Below are 19,790 nucleotides of genomic sequence, written 5' to 3' on the forward strand. Positions count from 1 at the left end.
TGCTAAGCACGCTTATGAAAATAGTGGAATGACCTGTGAGAATAATGAAAGGTTGGAAAGTTTTCCTTAAGAGTTTTTGTTTATGAACTTTGCGCCGCTGAACAGCATTACAGGGATTCCTGGAGAGAATGCACTACACTCACACATGGGACTGCCGTTACGGTAACAGCTCAGGACTACGTCTGGGATCTTTATAAATACATTGTTCAAACTTGAGCCCACATTGCATTACCTCTGTTTATCCCACACAGGTGGCACTGCCATTGATGTGGAAAAGAAGATGGACACACCCTAGTGCAGTCATGACGTGGGGCAACCTCATTGAATTAAAAAAATGCTGGGAAGTTGGGTAAAGGTTATCTCATTTACATTACATTTACATTTAGTCATTTAGCAGACGCTTTTGTCCAAAGCGACGTACAAGGGAGAGAATATTCAAGCTACGAGCAATAGAACCTGGTGTAACAATAAATAAATACTACTTTACATAAGAAATATAACAAAATGAAATAAAAAAGAAAGAAAGAAGTGCAGAAATGTAACTGCAAGTTACTAGTCGAAGTGCCAGTTAGGACAGGAAGTGCTCTCTGAAGAGTTGGGTCTTCAAAAGCTTCTTAAAGGTAGAGAGGGACGCCCCTGCTCTGGTAGTGCTGGGTAGTTCATTCCATTATCTCCATTAAGCAACACACTTCTGCATAAGACACATAGCATAGGCCTACAGAGCAAATCGCATCAGGTCAGCCACAGCAGACGAGTCTACCAGTTGTAGTAATTTCATAAGTATAACTCCCTTTGCCATATACTGGGTGAGTAATGAGTTGTCTATAACCATGGATACCACTCTAAAGTCCCATATGCTTCTTGAGGCAAGCGACACAATGTAGTTCGTCTTTTTTTCTGCTTTAGCATATTGGTAGCAACATCTTATTTTTTATGAGACAAGACAACAGTTAGCTACAATCGAATGACTGATATCTACATCTTTACCAGGTTTGCCAAGGTTTTCTACTGGCGTTGTTTCGCCCTCACCTTATTTTCGCCTAGTTTGCCAAAACCCATTCATTCTATTAGGACTTTTTTCTTTGGAACCAAGATGTGTTAAAATGCTAACACTAAAAACTACAAACTTCCGGTTGACTTCCACTCTATAACATTAGTCCGTTATTTTTCGCAGAGTTATAGCAACAGACATATTTTAAAGATAAAATGGGTCTTAAGTATATGAAGACGACATACACATACATCTTATTGAACAGAATCGATTGCAAGGTCTGTCAAAAAGTGAATTTACCTAGCTACTACCTTAGTTATTTTGTCGTTTTTCTAAACCTCATTCATTCTCTCATAGGGATTTTTGTATTTATTTTTTTATCGGAATTTGCAAACATGCTAATCCGCAGCGTACAAAATGACGACTGTCACTTGGACACACTGTATCCAAGGCATGGATAAAAATGAACCTTTCTCACACAGATGCCTGAAAGCTTTTCTGCTGAGGTAGAAGGTTAAGCCTATTATAGGGTTAAACGTCATAGGAAAAAACGAATTGTTCTCTCCTCTGTCGGACACAATGTGAAAGTTTCAGAGTATTCGGGAAGTCCCCCTTTTCTGTCATTTGCATGTAAACGCGTTCTTACTCTATGAAAGCGTGCCCGAGACACAATGTCCCCATTGTTATGTGGTTTTACGAAGTGAGAAATGGAGCGAACGGTATGCTTAGTAGCCTAGATCGGTCCTGGACAAGACAATATGACCACTGGCACTAGTAGCAATACAGGCTAACCACGCACTGACATAAATTGACCTTTCATTGTTGCTCATACCATCGCGCGTAGGCTACTCGTTTCCCCTTGCACATTGCGTGTTAGCCTATAAGTCGTAGGCCTACGTCATTAAAACACATGCCTTTATGTGAAGTGCAATCAGTGTTACTTCACAGGTGTCCATTGCCTAGTCTTAAAAAACCCAAACAATTCTAGGGTGAAACTGTTAAAGAGAACTGTGAAATGAGTGTCGCAGGTTTTAAGCAATTTGACTCAGCTGCAAAGATAGTCATGACATGTCGAGTTTCCTGGTGATAACCTGCCATCTACTGTTAATAAAAGGCAACTACAATTACATTAAGTAATGTCCCCCTGAAGGTTGGCACCAGCATGCATCGATTTACCACTTTATGGTGGTATGTTTTTCATGGACAGATAGTTTGGGGATCTTCATTTTGATGGTATATGGACAGATGAACACACCTGTTCCCAGGCTATGCACTAGATGTGATATGGGGAGGACCACGCCTCAAAAAATGTGGAAAACTTTCACAGCACATCACCATTCAACGAAAGACTAATTATCATGCTAGCAACTTTCATTGGTGTTGTTGGTGTTTGCCAGGTTTAATACCTTTTAGGTAGTCAGCTTGCCAGTTTTACACTAAAACTCCTTACTGCTGCTGTAACAAAGATAGCAAGGTAAACCTTGCCCTGCGTTAGGCCTATGTCCATATATGGGTCAGCGATAAATATATATATCATTGTTTTTGTCCATCAGTATAGCATGCCCCTGCATACATTTAGAAGTGGAGTATTACTCAGCTGCTAAACTGCACCAAAAATTATTTGACACCCCAACTGATTACATCAGTTGCCCAAAAGAACTGTTTGTCGAAACATAAATAGCAGATTTGCAAAACTAATGTAAGCCGCAGATTTTTTTTAATGTTGTAAAGTTCAATTCAACACACAAATCCTAATGAAGCACAATACTTGTTCTTCATCCAATACTTTGTCTCCCATTCAGAAAAATAACAATTAATTATAGCATGTTAACAAAGCACTAGCTAGTAGGCCAACTCAATAATCAGAAGAACCCATGACAATTAAAAATGAGGGTGGGGTGTGTGTGTGATGGTGAATAAAGAGAACCAGAGGAAGTTATAACTTTGGCATAAAACTTTTCATCAAAAAACAAATGGTGGTCCTATGTCACAACTGTACCTGTGGTGTAGGGATTAAAAATGAGGTCACATAGAACAGGGAAGCCAGGGAACGTTATGTCTCTTTATTTATGAATATTTTTGTGTGCACATATTCATCAGTAAAATATGAAAAAAAGACTAATTATATGATTGACAGCTTTAACTACATAGTAAATTCGTAACATGGCGAATTTCATGAGAGGATGTTGTGACTATGTATCAAATCCCATAGCCCTGGTTCCAAACTAACAGCATTTATAGTTTAAAAAAAAAAAAATTATTTAGCAAACTTGGATAGAGAACTAAAACATTTTTTGTCATCTATGGTCATCTAATGAGTCATCTATGGCGCCAGCGAAGTCCAAGTGACTTATTGTGCTTTTAATGTAGGTATCTTAGGTTCACACCTAAATTTGCGCAAAGATTAACATGAGGTTTGCACAAGCTCATAAAACAGACAAATCCTGATTGCAGAAGCAGAAGCTTTGATACATATTTAACTGCCGATGCATCAAATGTTGCATTGGATCAAATGCAGAAATGATGCGTCTGCGCAAGAACCGCGCGTCAAGAGTTGCTTTGTTTTTCCCTCTCAGGAATTTTGTTTGACTGCTACTGCTACTGCTACGGAGTCCTGTGCGCATGGGGCATAACGTTAGTAGTAGCCGGTTATGGCGCTAGTGTGTGTATTTTCATGAGGCGGGGAACAAGCACCTTTCGCTAGAGAAAACAACCAGAGTCTGAAGCTATGGCAGGCGTGTTTGATATTGATCTGGACCAACCGGAGGAAAATGTGTCTGACGATGAGCTTGAGGATGGGGTAAGGAAAATGGTCAGATGCACTGCTCAGACTTGGAACAGGCGCGGGCCTGAAAGCAGCAACACATTCTGTCATGGCTAACGCTGGCTACATAGCTAACTAGCGAACGATTACAGTGTCGAGAGTGTAAATGACAAACCTCATGCCAAGTAAAAATGGAAGTTTTTGCAAACTTGGAACACCGCGCTAACTTCAAACAGGGAAGTTCAGGGTATCATGCATCATCATAGCACGGTGTCACAGTCATTTTAAAGAGCCTAACATTAGCTAGCACTGACTCAACGACACCGTTAGAGTTGAGTAGCTAGCTAGGAAGCTAGCCCCTAACTCATACACACACCAAGTAGCCATAACGTTACATAGCGATAACGTATGTGTTGTATTATTCGTTTTAAGTAATTCGGGATAATAAAAAAAAACATTGTCATACGACTCTACTACTTTTAAACATTTTGCTACAGAGAATAGTAACTGTAACTATCTTTGCTGCGCCGTGTTAGTCTTTCTCCAAACACTAACTTTACGGTTTGATTAGCTGCATTAGCTAGCTACGATGGATATTGGTAGTCTTGTGTGTTGCTGTTCCTAGATAGCGATGCGCATTAAGTTCGTTAGCTAACATTTGCTAGCGACACTTACCAGTGATCATGCTTCATACCGTTCTATGTTACATAGACGCAAATTAACAGTACAAGAAAAACCACTAACAACGCCCGTTGCAGTGAGCAAATAAAAAAAAATTGCATTAAGCAAACAACGTAAAATCACGACAAATCCAATTAGATTGTTTTGCTGAACGTTAGCGAACCACCGGCTGTGCTTTACCAGTTTGTTACACGGGGCTGATAACGGTACACTAGCTAAAGGTAGCTAATCGTCCAAAATGATTGCATTTTAAAGTATTTTCAGCATGGTTTGGGCTTTAGAAATGAAGTCACTGTACTTCTTGGCCGTTTAGAGATGCCCTTTAGTTTTCTAGCAGACTAGCCAAATAGCCTAACAAGTGTGCACGAGGTAGTTAACGTTATGTTTCTGTGAGCGGTATAGTGAATCAATTAAGCCGAAATTGCTTAGAGTTGGTTTATTAAGCTGTTTGACATGGAGTGTGTTGACCATCTCCATTGAATAAGGATTGGGGGCACTTCAGTGAATGCTGATGACTGTGTTGATGTGTAGACAGAAATATTATTTGGACAGGGTTTCCTAGCGATTGGCCCTAAATACTGATACAGACTAATAGCGTTGATCTGCATACGTTCACCGATCACAATTCCATCCGTACACATCTCATTGACTCATTTACGCGCAGGCACTAATATATGTTCTCTTTGGCAACCTGAAGACCTGCAACGCAGACTAGTAGCAATTATTGAGGGATTGGGAATAATTCTGGCTAATGTTTCCAGTTTCTAGTTCCATGACTGAAATCATTGGTTTGGACTTAAAGGTGCAGTGTGTAGGATTTAGTGGCATCTAGCAGTGAGATTGTAGATTGCAAACAACTGAATACCCCTCCCTCACCCCTTTCTTTCCAAGTGTGTGGAAGAATGTAAGGTGTCTGTCAGGTGTCAGTACATACATCCAAAATGTTGTCATTGTTTACAGCCACATTGAGTAGCCATAATATGTCAAGTGATAAGGTTACTTTTAAATAGGTATTTAGAAATTGTATTTAGTTATTTAGTCTGTAAAACTAAAGGCCATGGCTTCCATGGAGGGTAAATTGTGAAGTTGTGAGGCTGGTATGAGGTCCAAAGCTTTTTAATATTCACTTTTATTGAAATTCATTTTATCAGCGGTGGGCTGATCTCGGTAACGTCACCGGGTCTTTTGGGTTAACATAATAAAGATTAATTCAAGTTTTGGGGGTTAAATGTAAAATTACAATCCTGGTAGCAATTCGATTTCAAAATTGACATGGGGGGCAAAAAAGTTTAGTTGTGTTGGTAACTATGGCCATGTTTCTAGCTGAAGCTATCAAACAACAAATTTAATTTAGATTGGCAGGCTTAATTACACGTCCAGCAGAAAACAGGCAACTTAGGCGTCACTCTGAAAACATTTGTTCCTTCAGCGATTTCCATCTGGGAAAGCCCACACCAATGTTTTGCCTCGTTTTTTGCTGTCACCTATCCCGATTTCTTTCTTTTTAAAATTTTTTTTTTTTATACATGTTTTGCTTTTTTGATAATGAGGTTCACGCTCACTTGCGTTTTCTTTTGTTAAATATTTATTTAAACACGATAGGCCCTCTCTAGAGACATGGCAGTGCAACATGGTGGCCTCTTTTGAAAATAACTTTCTCTTATGTAGATGTGAAGGGCTTATTCTAAACTAACGAAACACAACGATTCGTAGTTACACCCATGAAAACATAATGATGAATACTATATTCCAAGATCCCCCTAAATCCTACACACTGTACCTTTTAAAAGAGCAATATGTTTCCTGGAAACCAAGTGTTTAATATCGGTACTGCATTCCAAATTGAAAATATTGGAGAGCGTTGTCTCTCCCCTCCCCAGACTCGTGGGTTGCCTGGTTGAGGACACTGAACCTACACGAACAAGCGCAAGACGTGCTTAACATTAAACTTTGACAATGGCAAGCGACAACAAGTCTTACACTAATGCTTCGTTTCCATTGGGGCGTTAATCGTCCCGCTCTCATTGGGAATGAATGGAGACGATAGCCCGTCTGTCGAGCAACGAACCGCCTCCGCCTCCCTTCCAAAGTTGATGATTCTTTAACTTTATGCAAATGCAGACCACGCGGTAACCAATCAGTTTGGCGTGTGTGAGAATTGGCAGCTGAAGTTGTGCAGATGGGCGGGAGTAATCAAAAAAATCAAAGCAAGATGGCGGAGTCTCGGGATTCTGTTACTGGGAAATATTTTATGTGAATAAAGTTGAATACAGGTGTTTACACGACTTTTATATGTCTACATCGACTCGGTTTGTTGTTTATATACTACACAAACACTGTCAGGGCAAACAGAATATTGTAGGTCTTAACTGAAGCTTTCGACCATTATTGTTAGCTTGCTGCTAACACTTTAATTGAAGATCAATGTAGAAGCTAGCTGGTTTGTAACCTGTAGCCTCATCGGTGCGTTTTGCCTCTGGTATGTGTGATATCGTGATTTAACTGGCTGATATAAATGAATCAGAGAAAACAAACGAATAAAGGAATCAGAGAAAACAAACGAATAAAGGAATACATTGAATGGATAAGTAAATGAATCAGAGCATGAGTGACAGCCGCATCTATCATATTTCCATGACTTCACAAGCTAATCTGCTATATTAGCGCTGCACTGCAACCGAACTTGCTACTTAACAGAGAAACTTGATTTTTCTGACAATGCCCCCTAGGCGGAATACCGCCTGCCGATAATACGCCTGAATGGAAACCTAGAGTCAGTTAATCAGCTAATGTATACGTTTGCAGTGTTGCTATTGTTTGCAAATTATAAACCAGCTCATATGGATTTTTATACTCTGTTAGTGTTAGCGAGATGCATGGCTGGCTATGTATGTTGCCGAGGTAGGAAACAGTCGCTCCTTCTGTGTGGCTGATAGGAGTACATTAGCATGTGTTTGCATTACTGTGCTAGCCAGCTCTACTTGGGATGACTTCATCGGAAGTGTGTGTCAAATGCTTGCTGCTTTGATAACCCAGCTCCACCCGTACAACAGGGTATGAATGCGAGTACTGCAATATTGAAATGACTTAAAATCCCCAACCCTACAAGAAGCTGTGATAAATAAGTTGAGGTTAGCTAACCTTAGCTGAAGCTCATTGCTTACCTGTTCAGGAGAAAATGAGCCAACTCGACATAAATGTACACACTTTTTACTACGTCTCTGGTCATGCAGCTTTTTTAGAAGGATGCTGCTGCTTTTTTGGTTGGGTGGAATTAAACATCTCTGCTGGTCCAGTTCGTTTGCTTATTTCCATGGCGGTCGCATGACGTGTTCGCGTTCTTATCTGGCAACCAAGGGTGTCAAAATGGTACTGGACAAATGGGCGGAATCACACAGGCCAAAATACAAACAGATGTTCCGCTCCGGAACATACATTTTAAAAGGAGAATATCCTGGCTGTAGCATTGTTGGCGGAGAAGCCAGTATTTCAGTTTATTATGATTCCTTAGTCTCTGATGACATATCATGTTCATTTTTTGATTTAGTACAGTACATTTATTACATATTGGTCCCTTAAGGCTTGGATACAGGACCTGAGTATGTGGATAGTAATTGGAAAGTCACGTGTAGCTGGTTGAAGCTTGTGAATGCCTTCAATAAGTTTTATGGTAGCTGAAAAAAACAATTTACTTATACAATTTATTATTATTTAACAATTTATTACATATTGGTCTTTTATATGATAAATAGAAAGACATTTGAAATGTGGTCTATAAAAATAAAAATAAAACATTTTTTTAAATGTATCTTTTTCATGTTCAAGTTAGGCCAACATTTACACATTTGATTTCCTCTTTTTAGACTCAGCTCAGTGAGAGTATGGAGCAGTCCAGCAGCTTTGAATTGTGAGTATTTCTTTTGGCATTGACCTTTATGCAGGATCATGTTTTGAGTTTTGAGTACTATTTTGTGTTCCCGTTTATTCGACTCAGAATTCCATTGTGGGGTATTTGTTTTGTCTTCTAGCGACATGGATGACTGTGAAAAAATTGAGATCTCTGAGGACAGCGTCAACAAAGGCACCGAGCAGATTCGGCCCGAGTGCTTTGAGCTGCTGCGTGTGTTGGGGAAAGGGGGCTATGGAAAGGTATGGAATTGTATTTATCTTACTCCATTATGCGCTCCCTCTTCTGTTCTTTACATGTACCTGGCTAAATAGAACATTTTTGTTTCAGTTTTAGAGATTTGCGCAGTTTCCACCAACCAAAGTTATTTGTTTTATTTCAGGTTTTTCAAGTCAGAAAGGTGTCTGGAGCTGCTACAGGAAAAATCTTTGCCATGAAGGTCCTTAAGAAGGTAACTGAACTGTTATCACTGTCTGTGTTGTCAGCCAGTTGTTCAGCCGCTACGCCCCTTCTTCTGTGTCCCTCGTATCAGACAACTGCCGGTTGCTACTTAAGCTGCCTTTAGACAAGCCATACTTACATGTTCAAAAGCCTGAGTGGCTATGAAGATCGTTGAAATGATTCACAGGGATGACCTTGGGTTTGCCTATTTGTGCGCTGGGTGTGGTTTAGTGTGGCAGTTCAAGAGACCTCCGAAACCCTCACACTGTCAGACTGTGGAAATCCATCTTCTTGCATTTCTTGGATATTTCAAGTCTCATTGATTTTGATGTGATGGTTTAAATGCTACAGGTATGCGTGTGTATGCAGGGGCGCTCCGGACTCTAGTTCATGGTACACACACTCAAGAAAGTTGTGCCACCATAGAGTGTGCCACGCACAACCTAAGCGGCAGCAGCTAATTTCGGGTAAACGTAGAGAAACCATCTACTGATGTAGATCTACTGAGGTAGATCCCTACCTTACAGTGAAAGATCGACTCTCCTGGTCCCTGTTGCTTCAAACTCCTTCAAAACTATATACGTATCGATGTCAAAGTCTATGAATATTAGAGCCAATCCTGTTATTAGTTCAAATGCCTCTGTTTTACTGTTCCTCAGTTGAGTCTTTATACGTCTCAAGCAGCTGAATGACCACCGAAGCAGGCGAGACGGGCGTCGTCAGTAGAACTTCAATCATATTGTGAATGTTTGGGTACATGTCCGCATTCTCACAGATCGGAACCAGTTTCCTGCTGCATCGTTGTGTTACGCCAGCTCCAGCCCAGCGTTTGAGTCTGCACCAAGTCAAGTTTTTTTTTTTAACTGCTAAGTTAAAGGCTCCACTGCCTGCTTTATTTTTTTTGCGTTAAAGTTAAAACCACATTGCTTTCTATTTTTATATTTTAAACATATCATTGCTATTTGCCGTTTAATTTCACGATTAGCATTTTCACTGCCCTCAACATTATTAATCAAAACAAAACTACCGGCCTGCGTCGTGCCACTTCTGGGGTGTGGGCGCCACTGTATGTGTGTGCATACAGGTGTGGGCACCACTGTAGGTGTGGGCATACAGGTGTGGGTGTCACTGTATGTGTGTGCATACTTGTGGTACAAAGGTGGCTCAATTATCCACAACCAGTAACAGTGTTGTTTTCGTCCGTTAGAATGCTTCGAATTTTTCAGATTCCAGATTTAGATTACTGTACCTTGGCACGTGTCTGTTACTTTCAAGATGAAGGCTGTAATTAAAGCAGTAATGCTACCGTGTGAGAATGTTAGGGCGTTTTCACTGCCTAGTAGGAAAGAGATGTCATAAACCAAACATGCTTTTCCGTAGTCTCCTCCTCTCAAAATAAGTAGCCCTGTGGTGGCATTGTTTGCTGTTGGATACTTGTGCTTGTCTGTTACATCTACATTTATTCATTTAGCATTTGGCTTTCATTCAAAGCAACGTATAGCACATACATTATAGATTTTCATCAGTAGCCTATGTGTGTGATTTGGAATCGCACCCATGATCTTGGTGTTGTTAGCACCTTGTTCTACTGGTTGAGCCACAGGATCTGCTGTGCAGTCGAGGCCCATGGGTCATGCTGCGTTAGGCTCCCCTGTGAGGTCCGTCGTAAGCATCCTCAGAGAAGCTCACCTCCTGCAGGGCCTCCAAGTGACCGGGTTCCCTGCATGCCCATGTGTGCCAAGCAAACAAATCACTTCTGAAAAGATCGTAGCCATGATAATGCAGCTCTACTGGATTGTAAGTCGAGCTATATGTACTGTAAATCATAAGTGGCCTTTGATCTGATCTCACTTTAGGACCCCCTTCTACCAATGAGTCCATAATTAGAAGTTGATGTGAACATCATCCATTCTTTGTTTTATTTTTCTCTCATGGTAGGCAATGATTGTTCGGAATGCTAAGGACACAGCTCACACCAAGGCTGAGAGGAACATCCTGGAGGAGGTCAAGCACCCGTTCATTGTGGACCTGATTTATGCCTTCCAGACCGGGGGGAAGCTGTACCTTATCCTGGAGTACCTCAGCGGTGAGCAAGCAGGGCACGCCCAGATGGTTTTGTGATAGAAGTGTCTTGTAGCCCAACAAACAAAACTGATGCCAAAAAAAACAAACACATACACACAGCGCGTTATTCTTTTCAGAGATGGCGATAAGACGCTTTGCCATTTGCTTGATTTTGTCAGAAGAGCTACTGTTACACTCATTAATAGGGTATCATTTTTCTCAGGTTTATTAACAGGATAAAGTGTCTATCAGTTGTTAATGTGCGTTTTTCTAAATGCAGGTGGAGAGCTCTTCATGCAGCTGGAGAGAGAGGGCATCTTCATGGAGGACACGGCATGGTGAGCTAGGAGGAGATGGCTCACACACACACACACACACACACACACACACACACACACACACACACACACACACAAAGAGGAGAAGGGCAGAATGCACTGCAGGCCCTTTTAGACCCGAGTCCTCACGCTCTTGTTTTGTACACACACGCAATGTGTGTGTGTGTGTGGGGGGATATTCTCTGGAAGTCCCTAACTAATGCTGCATATGCAGGTCTTTGTTCTCACCAGTGTTGTAACACACACAAAGAACTCACAACTATGTAACCCTCCATGGCTTAGAGCCAGTCACAGTCGGCAGAGTAGGGTTTGGGTTTGGGGGTGTAAATGTGCTGCCTAGCGCATACCGGAATTAGTTTATCCCTTAACCAGAAATAAACCCCACATTTGATATTTTGTTCTAAATGAAGTAGCACATTGTCTTTCTTGGATTGATTTGAAATAAGTTGATGTACAGTGTTTCTTGTCGTAGTGCACTTTTAGCCAGAAGCACTGGCTTCAGGAATGCAGTGAACGTTTAAGGTCTCAAAGTAGACTAAATGAAAACATGACGTGCATAACTGGAGACTGATGCGAGTGTTTATCTGCTCCGTCACTATTAGCTTCTACCTGGCGGAGATTTCTATGGCACTGGGACACTTGCATCAGAAGGGCATCATCTACCGTGACCTTAAACCAGAGAACATCATGCTCAATGACAAGGGTAAGCAAGAAGGTCTTCCCGCTCCTACTGATGACAAAGGAAGTTGAAACAATACAACACCATGTACTACTGGAGTCTGTTTTTCTCTTATCCGAGAGGTTGTATATGTACTTTTCTATTTTCTCCATTTTTGTTCAGTTAACCCATGCCTTCCATGGTAATTGCTCAGTTACTAAAGTGGATGTGTAGATGGCCAATTTGAGCTTTTATGGAGTTCTGCGATGTTACGACAGCAGTCAACAGTCTTGGGTAGAAACTGTGTGTCCTGTGATGCCTCTCTCCAGGTCACGTGAAGCTGACAGACTTTGGGCTTTGCAAAGAGTCCATCCACGACGGCACCGTTACTCACACATTCTGTGGAACTATAGAATACATGTAAGCATGCAACGATCTTCTTTCACATAGGAATGCCATGGCCTTGATGGCAAATGTTCTTTTATTTACCAACACTGAAACCCTGCTGAGCCTCTAAAAGATTCAATTCATAAAAGCTATTGTGGCAGATTTGGATGTCCATATTTCCTGGCAGCGGTGCGTGCGTTAAACGTTGCTAATTGGCTGTTGCAGGGCTCCAGAGATCCTGATGCGGAGTGGCCACAACAGGGCAGTGGACTGGTGGAGTCTGGGAGCTCTGATGTATGACATGCTGACGGGGGCTGTAAGTAGTCAGAGCCAAGCTTGTTGTGTTTTGACTAGGACTAATGTGGTGGTCGTTTCTTGATATTAAAAGGTGCAGACAAGCAAGATTCATAGAGTGCACATGAGTATGTGTTAAAAGAGTCCTATGCAACAACTTCCCACTATTTGAAGCATGTTTTTATAAGTAACTACTACGGGTATCATCATCAAATGAATGCTCCAAATGATCAAAACTCATTACTGCTACTTTAACCTGTTGCCTTTAGGATAACATTGTTGTTACAGAGGGTCGTCTTTATTTAAAAAAGCGCACATTTCAGAAAGAGGAAAAGTTAATGGGACTCTCATTTGTGTCCGTCTAGCCGCCGTTCACTGGTGAGAACCGGAAGAAGACCATTGACAAGATTTTGAAGTGCAAACTCAACCTTCCACCTTACCTCACACACGAGGCTAGGGATCTTCTGAAAAAGGTGAACTAAGCCAAAAGCTATTGTGTAGGCATGTTAGAATTTAATTGATTACACTAGACATTATGTAATAGTATTGCAAAGAAGTATGCACCAGAGTGTGAAAGTTAAAACCAAACAGATCGATCCTCTTAAACATACAGTCTGCGATTCTGATCCAATGCACTTTTTGTCAAGTTCAGCAAATTGCTCCTCACGGTCCTTTAGCTGTGCATTCAGCAATGTGTGCGCGCTTAAAAACCTCAGACTGGGCTTTGTTAATGGGGAACCAAAATAGTGGAGAATAACAATAAGACAATTTGAATAGTTTTAGGGAACATGCAGACGTTAGATAGACTGTAACTATTGCTGTTATTCTGGATGTATGCTGACTAATTGCGTATTGCAACATATCCTGATCCTGAGTCTTCCAGTACTCTCACAGCTGGATCCTGAGTTAGCAGATGACTGTGCTGCCAGTAACTGTTGTTCTCCCCCCCCCAGCTGCTAAAAAGAAATGCGTCCCTGCGGTTGGGTAACGGGCCAGGCGATGCATCAGATGTGCAGGTAAACACACACATAAACACATACACATCACAACCATTTCTACAGGAACCACGCTCTCTGCAGGCCAGAGCCAGGACATACTCTGGAGATGCAAACCTGTCTTTGAACAGCGCACTGCAGCCTCCATCAGTGTGCTCATGTTTCTGTAGTGTCTAAGGCCAGCTCTCTGGTGCACGCCACTGCGCTGTAACGTAACTATGTGTTTGATTCAGTTCTGTGGTTGTTTACGTGTTCATTTCTTAATCTTAATTCTCTCTTTTTACTACATGTTCAGGCCCACCCTTTCTTCAGGCAAACTAATTGGGATGATCTTCTCGCCCGCAAAGTTGAACCTCCATTCAAGCCTTTTCTGGTAAGCATATGCATTACAGGGTGAAGACAGTGCCTATTAGAGGATCAAGACGATGCCAAATAATTCACATCACTGCTCAGATACCGTTGACCATTTCCTTGCAGTGTGCAGATCAGTTTATTTTTTCTGGCCAAGGAGTTGTAGTGACGAATAGAAAACCGATTTACTGTAGACCTACTGGTTACAACCCTGAGCTCTCGTGTAATCACTTGTTTCAGTAGTTGACCGTGTACTTCCCTCTGATGTTGACAGCAATCGGCAGATGACGTCAGTCAGTTTGACTCCAAGTTCACCAGCCAGACCCCAGTGGATAGCCCCGATGACTCCACTCTCAGCGAAAGTGCCAACCAGGTCTTTCTGGTAAGCTGCTCTTGATTTTCAAGTTTGTTTTTGAAGGCCAGATGGATTTAGAGTCTTTTTTTTTTTTGTATGTCTTTCATTCTTACGAGAAATGGTTAATGTGTTTCATCTGTGTTGTGAGTGTGTGTGCGTGTTCTTGTTTTTTCCCTCTTTATTTAAATGGAAACTTTGTTCCGGCAAATACAGTGATTTTGTTTTCACATTAGTCTCATTGCTCATCCTCCATCGTGCTTCAATTTGTTTTTTTGTTTTCCGTGTGGATTTGCTCGGCAGTTCCAACCACAGGCTTGTCTGAATACCCCCCCCCCCCCCTTTTTTTTTGTCTGTCTCAACAGGGCTTTACGTATGTGGCCCCATCCGTACTTGAGAACATTAAGGAGAAGTTCTGCTTCGAGCCAAAAGTCCGCTCCCCACGGAAGTTTCTGGAAAGCCCACGGACACCAGTGAGGTAATTGTTTTCCTTCTCGTAGCTTTTCAGGGAAAGGGCCTCACAGCTGGCCACTGTCAGACTAGAACAACACTGACCGTAAGAGCAGACTGGAGAGTGGTTTAAACACGACACTCTCACCCTTTGTTGAAGTATGCTTGGTTGACTTTGTTGACCCTTCACACAAATGGAACTTTTTTTTTTTTTTTTTTTACATTTACTCAACACCTACTCAACAGGTTGTTATATGAAGAGGTCCTATAGGAACATTTATCTCTGCATGGATCATTTCACAGCAGTTTCCCCATTGAGCTCAGTTTCGCTCAGTTTCGCTCAGTTTCACACAATGCTTTTTCATGTGTGGTTGGATTTTCTTATTATATTAAGTGCTTAAATAATTAAGCTAGTTTCACTTCCTTTTCTGGACTTAAATTAGTTTCACCTATTTGTATTTCTTTGTTATTACAGGGCCATTGTTGGCAATGTGCTTATTTATGTCTTCCCTTGGTATTACTTCCAGAACCTTAATGAACTGACCCATTAGCACAGCTGAAATAAAATTTGCAAATATAAAGCAACGTGTAGTATCACGTGTCGTCACTGTGCCTCCTCTCCTCCTCTCTCCCAGCCCTGTGAAGTTTGCAGGGGGGGACCACTGGCTGCGGGGATCCCCTCTCCCAGGCGGGGCGTCCTCGTCCTCCCTGCGTTCCCGCGGCGGCGACCAGCCCATGGAGGTGGCTGCTGCGGAGCAGATGGACGTGAGCAACAGCAACAGCGCTGCCGAGGCATCGGCGCCCCTGCCCATCCGGCAGCCCCTGGGCGCGGCCGCGGGCTCCTTCCGTAAGCAGGCCTACCCCATGATTTCCAAGCGGCCCTCGCACCTGCGCATGAATCTATGACACACGGCAGAGCAGCGGCTCACACCCGGCCTGCTGGACGCTCTGGCGAGTTATTCTTCCACCATTTTTTTTTATTTATTTCTTTTTAACCTAAATACACTTTAGATTATGAATGAAATTACCCAGAAGGCCCTTCGTGTGCCTCTGACACCTCCAGCCTCCCAAATGTTGTTTTTTTTTTTTTTTTTTTTAAACGATGAGGCCGTGAGGCAGGAGCTTCACCAGGAGGTGTCTTAATGATCTTTCTCCAATCACAGATTGCGCGATGCAGGCGGTGTGGCAGGCGGAAGAAGCGTGCCACAGACTCTGGGTCTCCTTTTTGCCTTTTTGCGCTTTGCACACGCTGGCGAGGTTTGGTGGACGGTGCTCGAAAAAGGCCCCCTGGTGTTCTGCATGCGTGTAAAAACTAGCTTCTGATTACTGGTGCTTTAAATACTCTGAGAGGCTTGGGCCCGGAGCAACACAGTGCTGCTCGGCAGAATGCCCTGACAGAGAAGTGATGGATGAAACACACTCAAATCACTTTGTCATGAATCAATCACTTAAAAGCAAAATGGGCTTTTTTTTAAGAAAAAGAGAGGGAAAATGCTAACATCCCTGCCTTATTTTGGTTGTGTGGTCAGGGCTATCATAGTTAGTTTAGTTGACAGATAGAAAACATTTCTTTTTTTTTGGTACACATGGCCGTGGACATTGTTGAGGAAAACAGAGAATGCTCCTGTTTCTGGACACTTTGACTTTGTTCCGTGTGGTTTCATCCAATTGATTGCTTTCCAAATATTTCTTGATGATGGTTTGGTTCCGATCAATTTGCTTTACTTATGTGGCTTTCGGTTCTTTTTTTTTGTAGAATGTATGCCTAGGCTTTAAATACTTTTGATGGTCATTTGGACTGAAGACTTGAAAAGACTCCCAAACTCTTTGACAACAATATTGAAATGTGCATGGTTCCCTAGGGACTCCTCAGGCAGTCCCGCTGGGACTCACAACCTCTTTGAGATTGATTTCTGGGTGATAAACTAAGAGCTTTCTTCATTTTATGTATAAATATAACTATGAGAGATGGCCGCTGGCCTGGTTGAATGTGTATGTTCAGTCGACGAATCTCTGGTTTTGCTTGTGAAAGTGAAAGCAAACCCCTTTATTATGAATTGTTGATATTGAATGCTGTATACCCACATTTCCTTTATGAGCCCTCAAGGATTCAAGACTTTTGACTTGGTTTCAGCCTACCTCTTACAGTTCTGTTCCATGACCTCGTTATTTGCTGCAACAATAGCTTTCGGTGGTCGGTATTCTTCTAGCTCAAAAAGACGGACCTTTTCGGTTGTGTCAAGTTAGAGCCTTGCGTAGAGCCTGGAACCATATGTTGTACATCCATGTGAACAAGGCAGTTGTTCGTAGAAACCCTCAACTGTGGTTCTACACAGGCAGCTTGTTCAAAAACGTGAGCAGAAGCTGAAGTCACTGCGAGACATGTTTTGTCTTAAATGTCTGTTACTGTATGTGTCGATTTAACCTGAACTGCTGCTGTATCTTCGACTGACTGAGTTTGGGAGAAGCCATAAGACGAGATCATTTCATTATCGGGGGAAACTAGCACCCAGACTTTCCATCATTGTGGCAGAAATGAACATGCAGGGTACCATTTACGATGGAGGCCTTTGGAGGGTAATTTAGTATTTTAGTAGTAAAAGTGTTTCCGTATGTGAAACTCAGGATCAGTGAGGATTCCTTTGGACACGAGCGGAGTTGGAACAGCTCTTTAAATGAAGCTGTTCTAATATGTTGCTTAATCCGGTAAAGTGGGAAGTAGTGTACACATAACTGTCTAAAGATTTGCTCCTGGTATATCTTCTTAACTACTGTGTTTTTTGAACTGCTCTGGTTCTTCAAAGGTGTACACACTCAGCCAAGATATTCAACCCACTTATAGGGTTTAACATTGTGAAGCGTTGTTTTAAAGACATGATAAGTGTAATTTACTTTTATTATTTCACATCGTGATATTTTCCACTTTGAATCTTTCATATTCATACTTCTACGTATAATTAATTTAATTGGCAAGCTTTTTTGTGTTCCGAGTCTTTGCAACTGTCCGAATAGTCCAGCCTAGACTGAAAGCAGGCCTGTCCAATATACTCCATGTTTTATTTGAATCATTTGAGTCATTTTAATTATTCTACAGATAAGTTATTTATTCTGTCTTAACTTTTTTTTTTTTTTTTTTTATAAAACAAGAGCTATGAACTTTCTAAGTCTGCGTATGAAAACAGGCTCTTCTCGAAAATTGACAGAGCTCCCAATGAAACTGGGATTCATTGGTGAAACCAAACACATGCATTCGAACAAGGGCATTGTTAGGCTTGGAACAACCTCCTGAATTGCTGTCAGTCTGAACTGTAATTCATAGTCTGTTAATTTATTAAATGTGCAGCTTATGTTAATGCTGACACACAGACACAATTTAACACTACACTGCTGTCACTCCAAAGGTTTGAAATTCTTTCGCACTGCCTGGGATTTGTTTTATATTTATGAAGGTTATGAGGTTTGATGTTTTTAAGGTATTTATTTAATCAAGTGCCATTCAACAGCTGTATTTCCTGCACTATGCAACTAACAAGCTATGTTTGTTGAGTCAGTGTTAGCTTAGCGCAACGTCTCTCCCAGAGCTTTTGTTTTGTACCTCCCTGAATGAAATACCTTCGACAGGTTTAAGACATACAGAGACGACACATGAACAACAAGATAAGCCTCCCGGTTGCTCCTGAAATATAGTCTATGTCCTGGCACCTTGCAGAGTGAGAGTGCAGTTTGTTTCTGATTTTGGGTGTTTGTAGGCTTGAAGATTGTAGTTTCAACAATGACTATGGTCTTTGGTTTAGTGTTGCACTGTCATCTTATATCGTGCTTTGTATCCAATCTCGCAGTGTACTTCTCTGCAGTTTGCACCAAGTCCAAAGCTTTCCGACCCTTTTCACTCATTCCACTATGCTTGTATCAGAGCTGACCTTGTTTGGACGTGACCAACCCTTCTTGGCTTGCCACCATGTTAACATAGTTGATGGGGAACTGCATTTTGATGGTGTGTATAGGACCTGGCATTATATGTGTATTCTCTGTTTATGCTCATAATGCAGAAATGACTGGATAATAGAGGGATGGAAATAGTTACCTTCACACTTGTGACACACACACACACGTACAAGCAGTTGTTGCTGTCGACCTATCAGTATCACTGTTACTGCTTTCAATGTATTGCTTTCTTTTCCTTTCGAGACATCAGGACCTCCTGTGGTTTTGTACCTTCTAGTAGGCAGATGAACTAGTGATTCTAGGCGAGCAGAAACAGTTCTCCATTGGGTATACACCTTCATATCAGCAAATGGCCCAAGCTTGCAAGGGTGTCACTTGGTGGGATGGACACCAAGGACACTGACTTGAGTGTGAACTCCATTACTGTAGTTTGCACTGTGCGAGAGCTGATGAGCTCGAGCTTGGATCGGTCTTAACACAAACTCACATCACTTTGCCTTCTGTCTTTGGGTGTAATGACACTCGAAACAAAAACCTCACTTTTCACCATGGGAATCTTAATTTTGTGTATAGTTTTTACATGTTTCATAGAGCTTAAAATTTATTTTTTTTGAAGTGACTAACTGTTGTCAGATTTAAACTGTAATTAACCCTTAATTCACACGTTAGTGTCTGGCTAAGGATGGACTTCAATTCTACATGGCTAAGGCGCTCCTCACTGGCGGCCCGATGACAATGCACCATGCACAGGTGCCACTGGGGCTCAGCACCCGAGTGAAACTAGTCAGAAAATGGATCTGCTTGGCCTTTTTGTGCATAAGCAAAGATGCTTGAAAAAGGCCTTGAACTGGCCGTACCTTGGATGTATAGTGACTGATTTGTTTTATGTGTTAAGAAGAAAAACACATTTACTTCTAGGCGAGTTCTGATTTGATTTCGTTCAGACACTGTAGCCAGTTGTTACTGGCCAACACGGCTTGTTTGTGAAAGTGCATCTGAAGAAAAATCTTGCAATAACACTGGTGTGAAAGGTCACGTTGAATTGATGAATCTCTTGGACCTTGAAACTTTTGATATTGAAAGTGAATGGATGTAAATTGCTGAATAAAAATAAGTTCATTTTGATCTATTTTGTTTGTTGTATTCATTCTGTTGCCTGACAGTATTGATGT

The 19,790-nt window shown here is 41.6% G+C and overlaps 1 protein-coding gene across 2 annotated transcripts; it reads left to right on the forward strand.

Annotated features, from left to right (window-relative positions):
- The first annotated feature begins 3,504 nt into the window (after positions 1–3,504).
- rps6kb1a (ribosomal protein S6 kinase b, polypeptide 1a) lies at positions 3,505–19,747 on the forward strand. Of its 2 annotated transcripts, XM_031571730.2 has the most exons (16): positions 3,505–3,791; positions 8,300–8,343; positions 8,465–8,585; positions 8,726–8,794; positions 10,723–10,870; positions 11,129–11,186; positions 11,789–11,889; positions 12,174–12,264; positions 12,457–12,547; positions 12,891–12,998; positions 13,479–13,541; positions 13,816–13,893; positions 14,146–14,253; positions 14,589–14,701; positions 15,309–15,624; positions 15,837–19,747. In XM_031571730.2, the coding sequence occupies exons 1-15, from the start codon at positions 3,720–3,722 to the stop codon at positions 15,577–15,579; spliced, it is 1,536 nt and encodes a 511-aa protein (XP_031427590.1). In that variant the 5' UTR covers positions 3,505–3,719; the 3' UTR covers positions 15,580–15,624; positions 15,837–19,747. The 2 variants fall into 2 exon arrangements, with proteins under 2 accessions (XP_031427590.1, XP_012691247.1); XM_012835793.3 differs by having other exon boundaries at positions 15,309–19,747.
- Positions 19,748–19,790: the final 43 nt, after the last annotated feature.

This window comes from Clupea harengus, chromosome 8 (genome assembly GCF_900700415.2).
Source record: "Clupea harengus chromosome 8, Ch_v2.0.2, whole genome shotgun sequence".
NCBI lineage: Eukaryota > Metazoa > Chordata > Actinopteri > Clupeiformes > Clupeidae > Clupea > Clupea harengus.

What these genes read in the sequence shown, in the direction of transcription:
- rps6kb1a (XM_012835793.3), top strand. Translation starts at nt 3,720, where the DNA reads ATGGCAGGCGTGTTTGATATTGATCTGGACCAACCGGAGGAAAATGTG. An exon ending in GGAAAGGGGGCTATGGAAAG is followed by an intron (nt 8,586 to 8,725) that starts GTATGGAATTGT and finishes GTTTTATTTCAG; the next exon opens with GTTTTTCAAGTCAGAAAGGT. An exon ending in TTCATGGAGGACACGGCATG is followed by an intron (nt 11,187 to 11,788) that starts GTGAGCTAGGAG and finishes CGTCACTATTAG; the next exon opens with CTTCTACCTGGCGGAGATTT.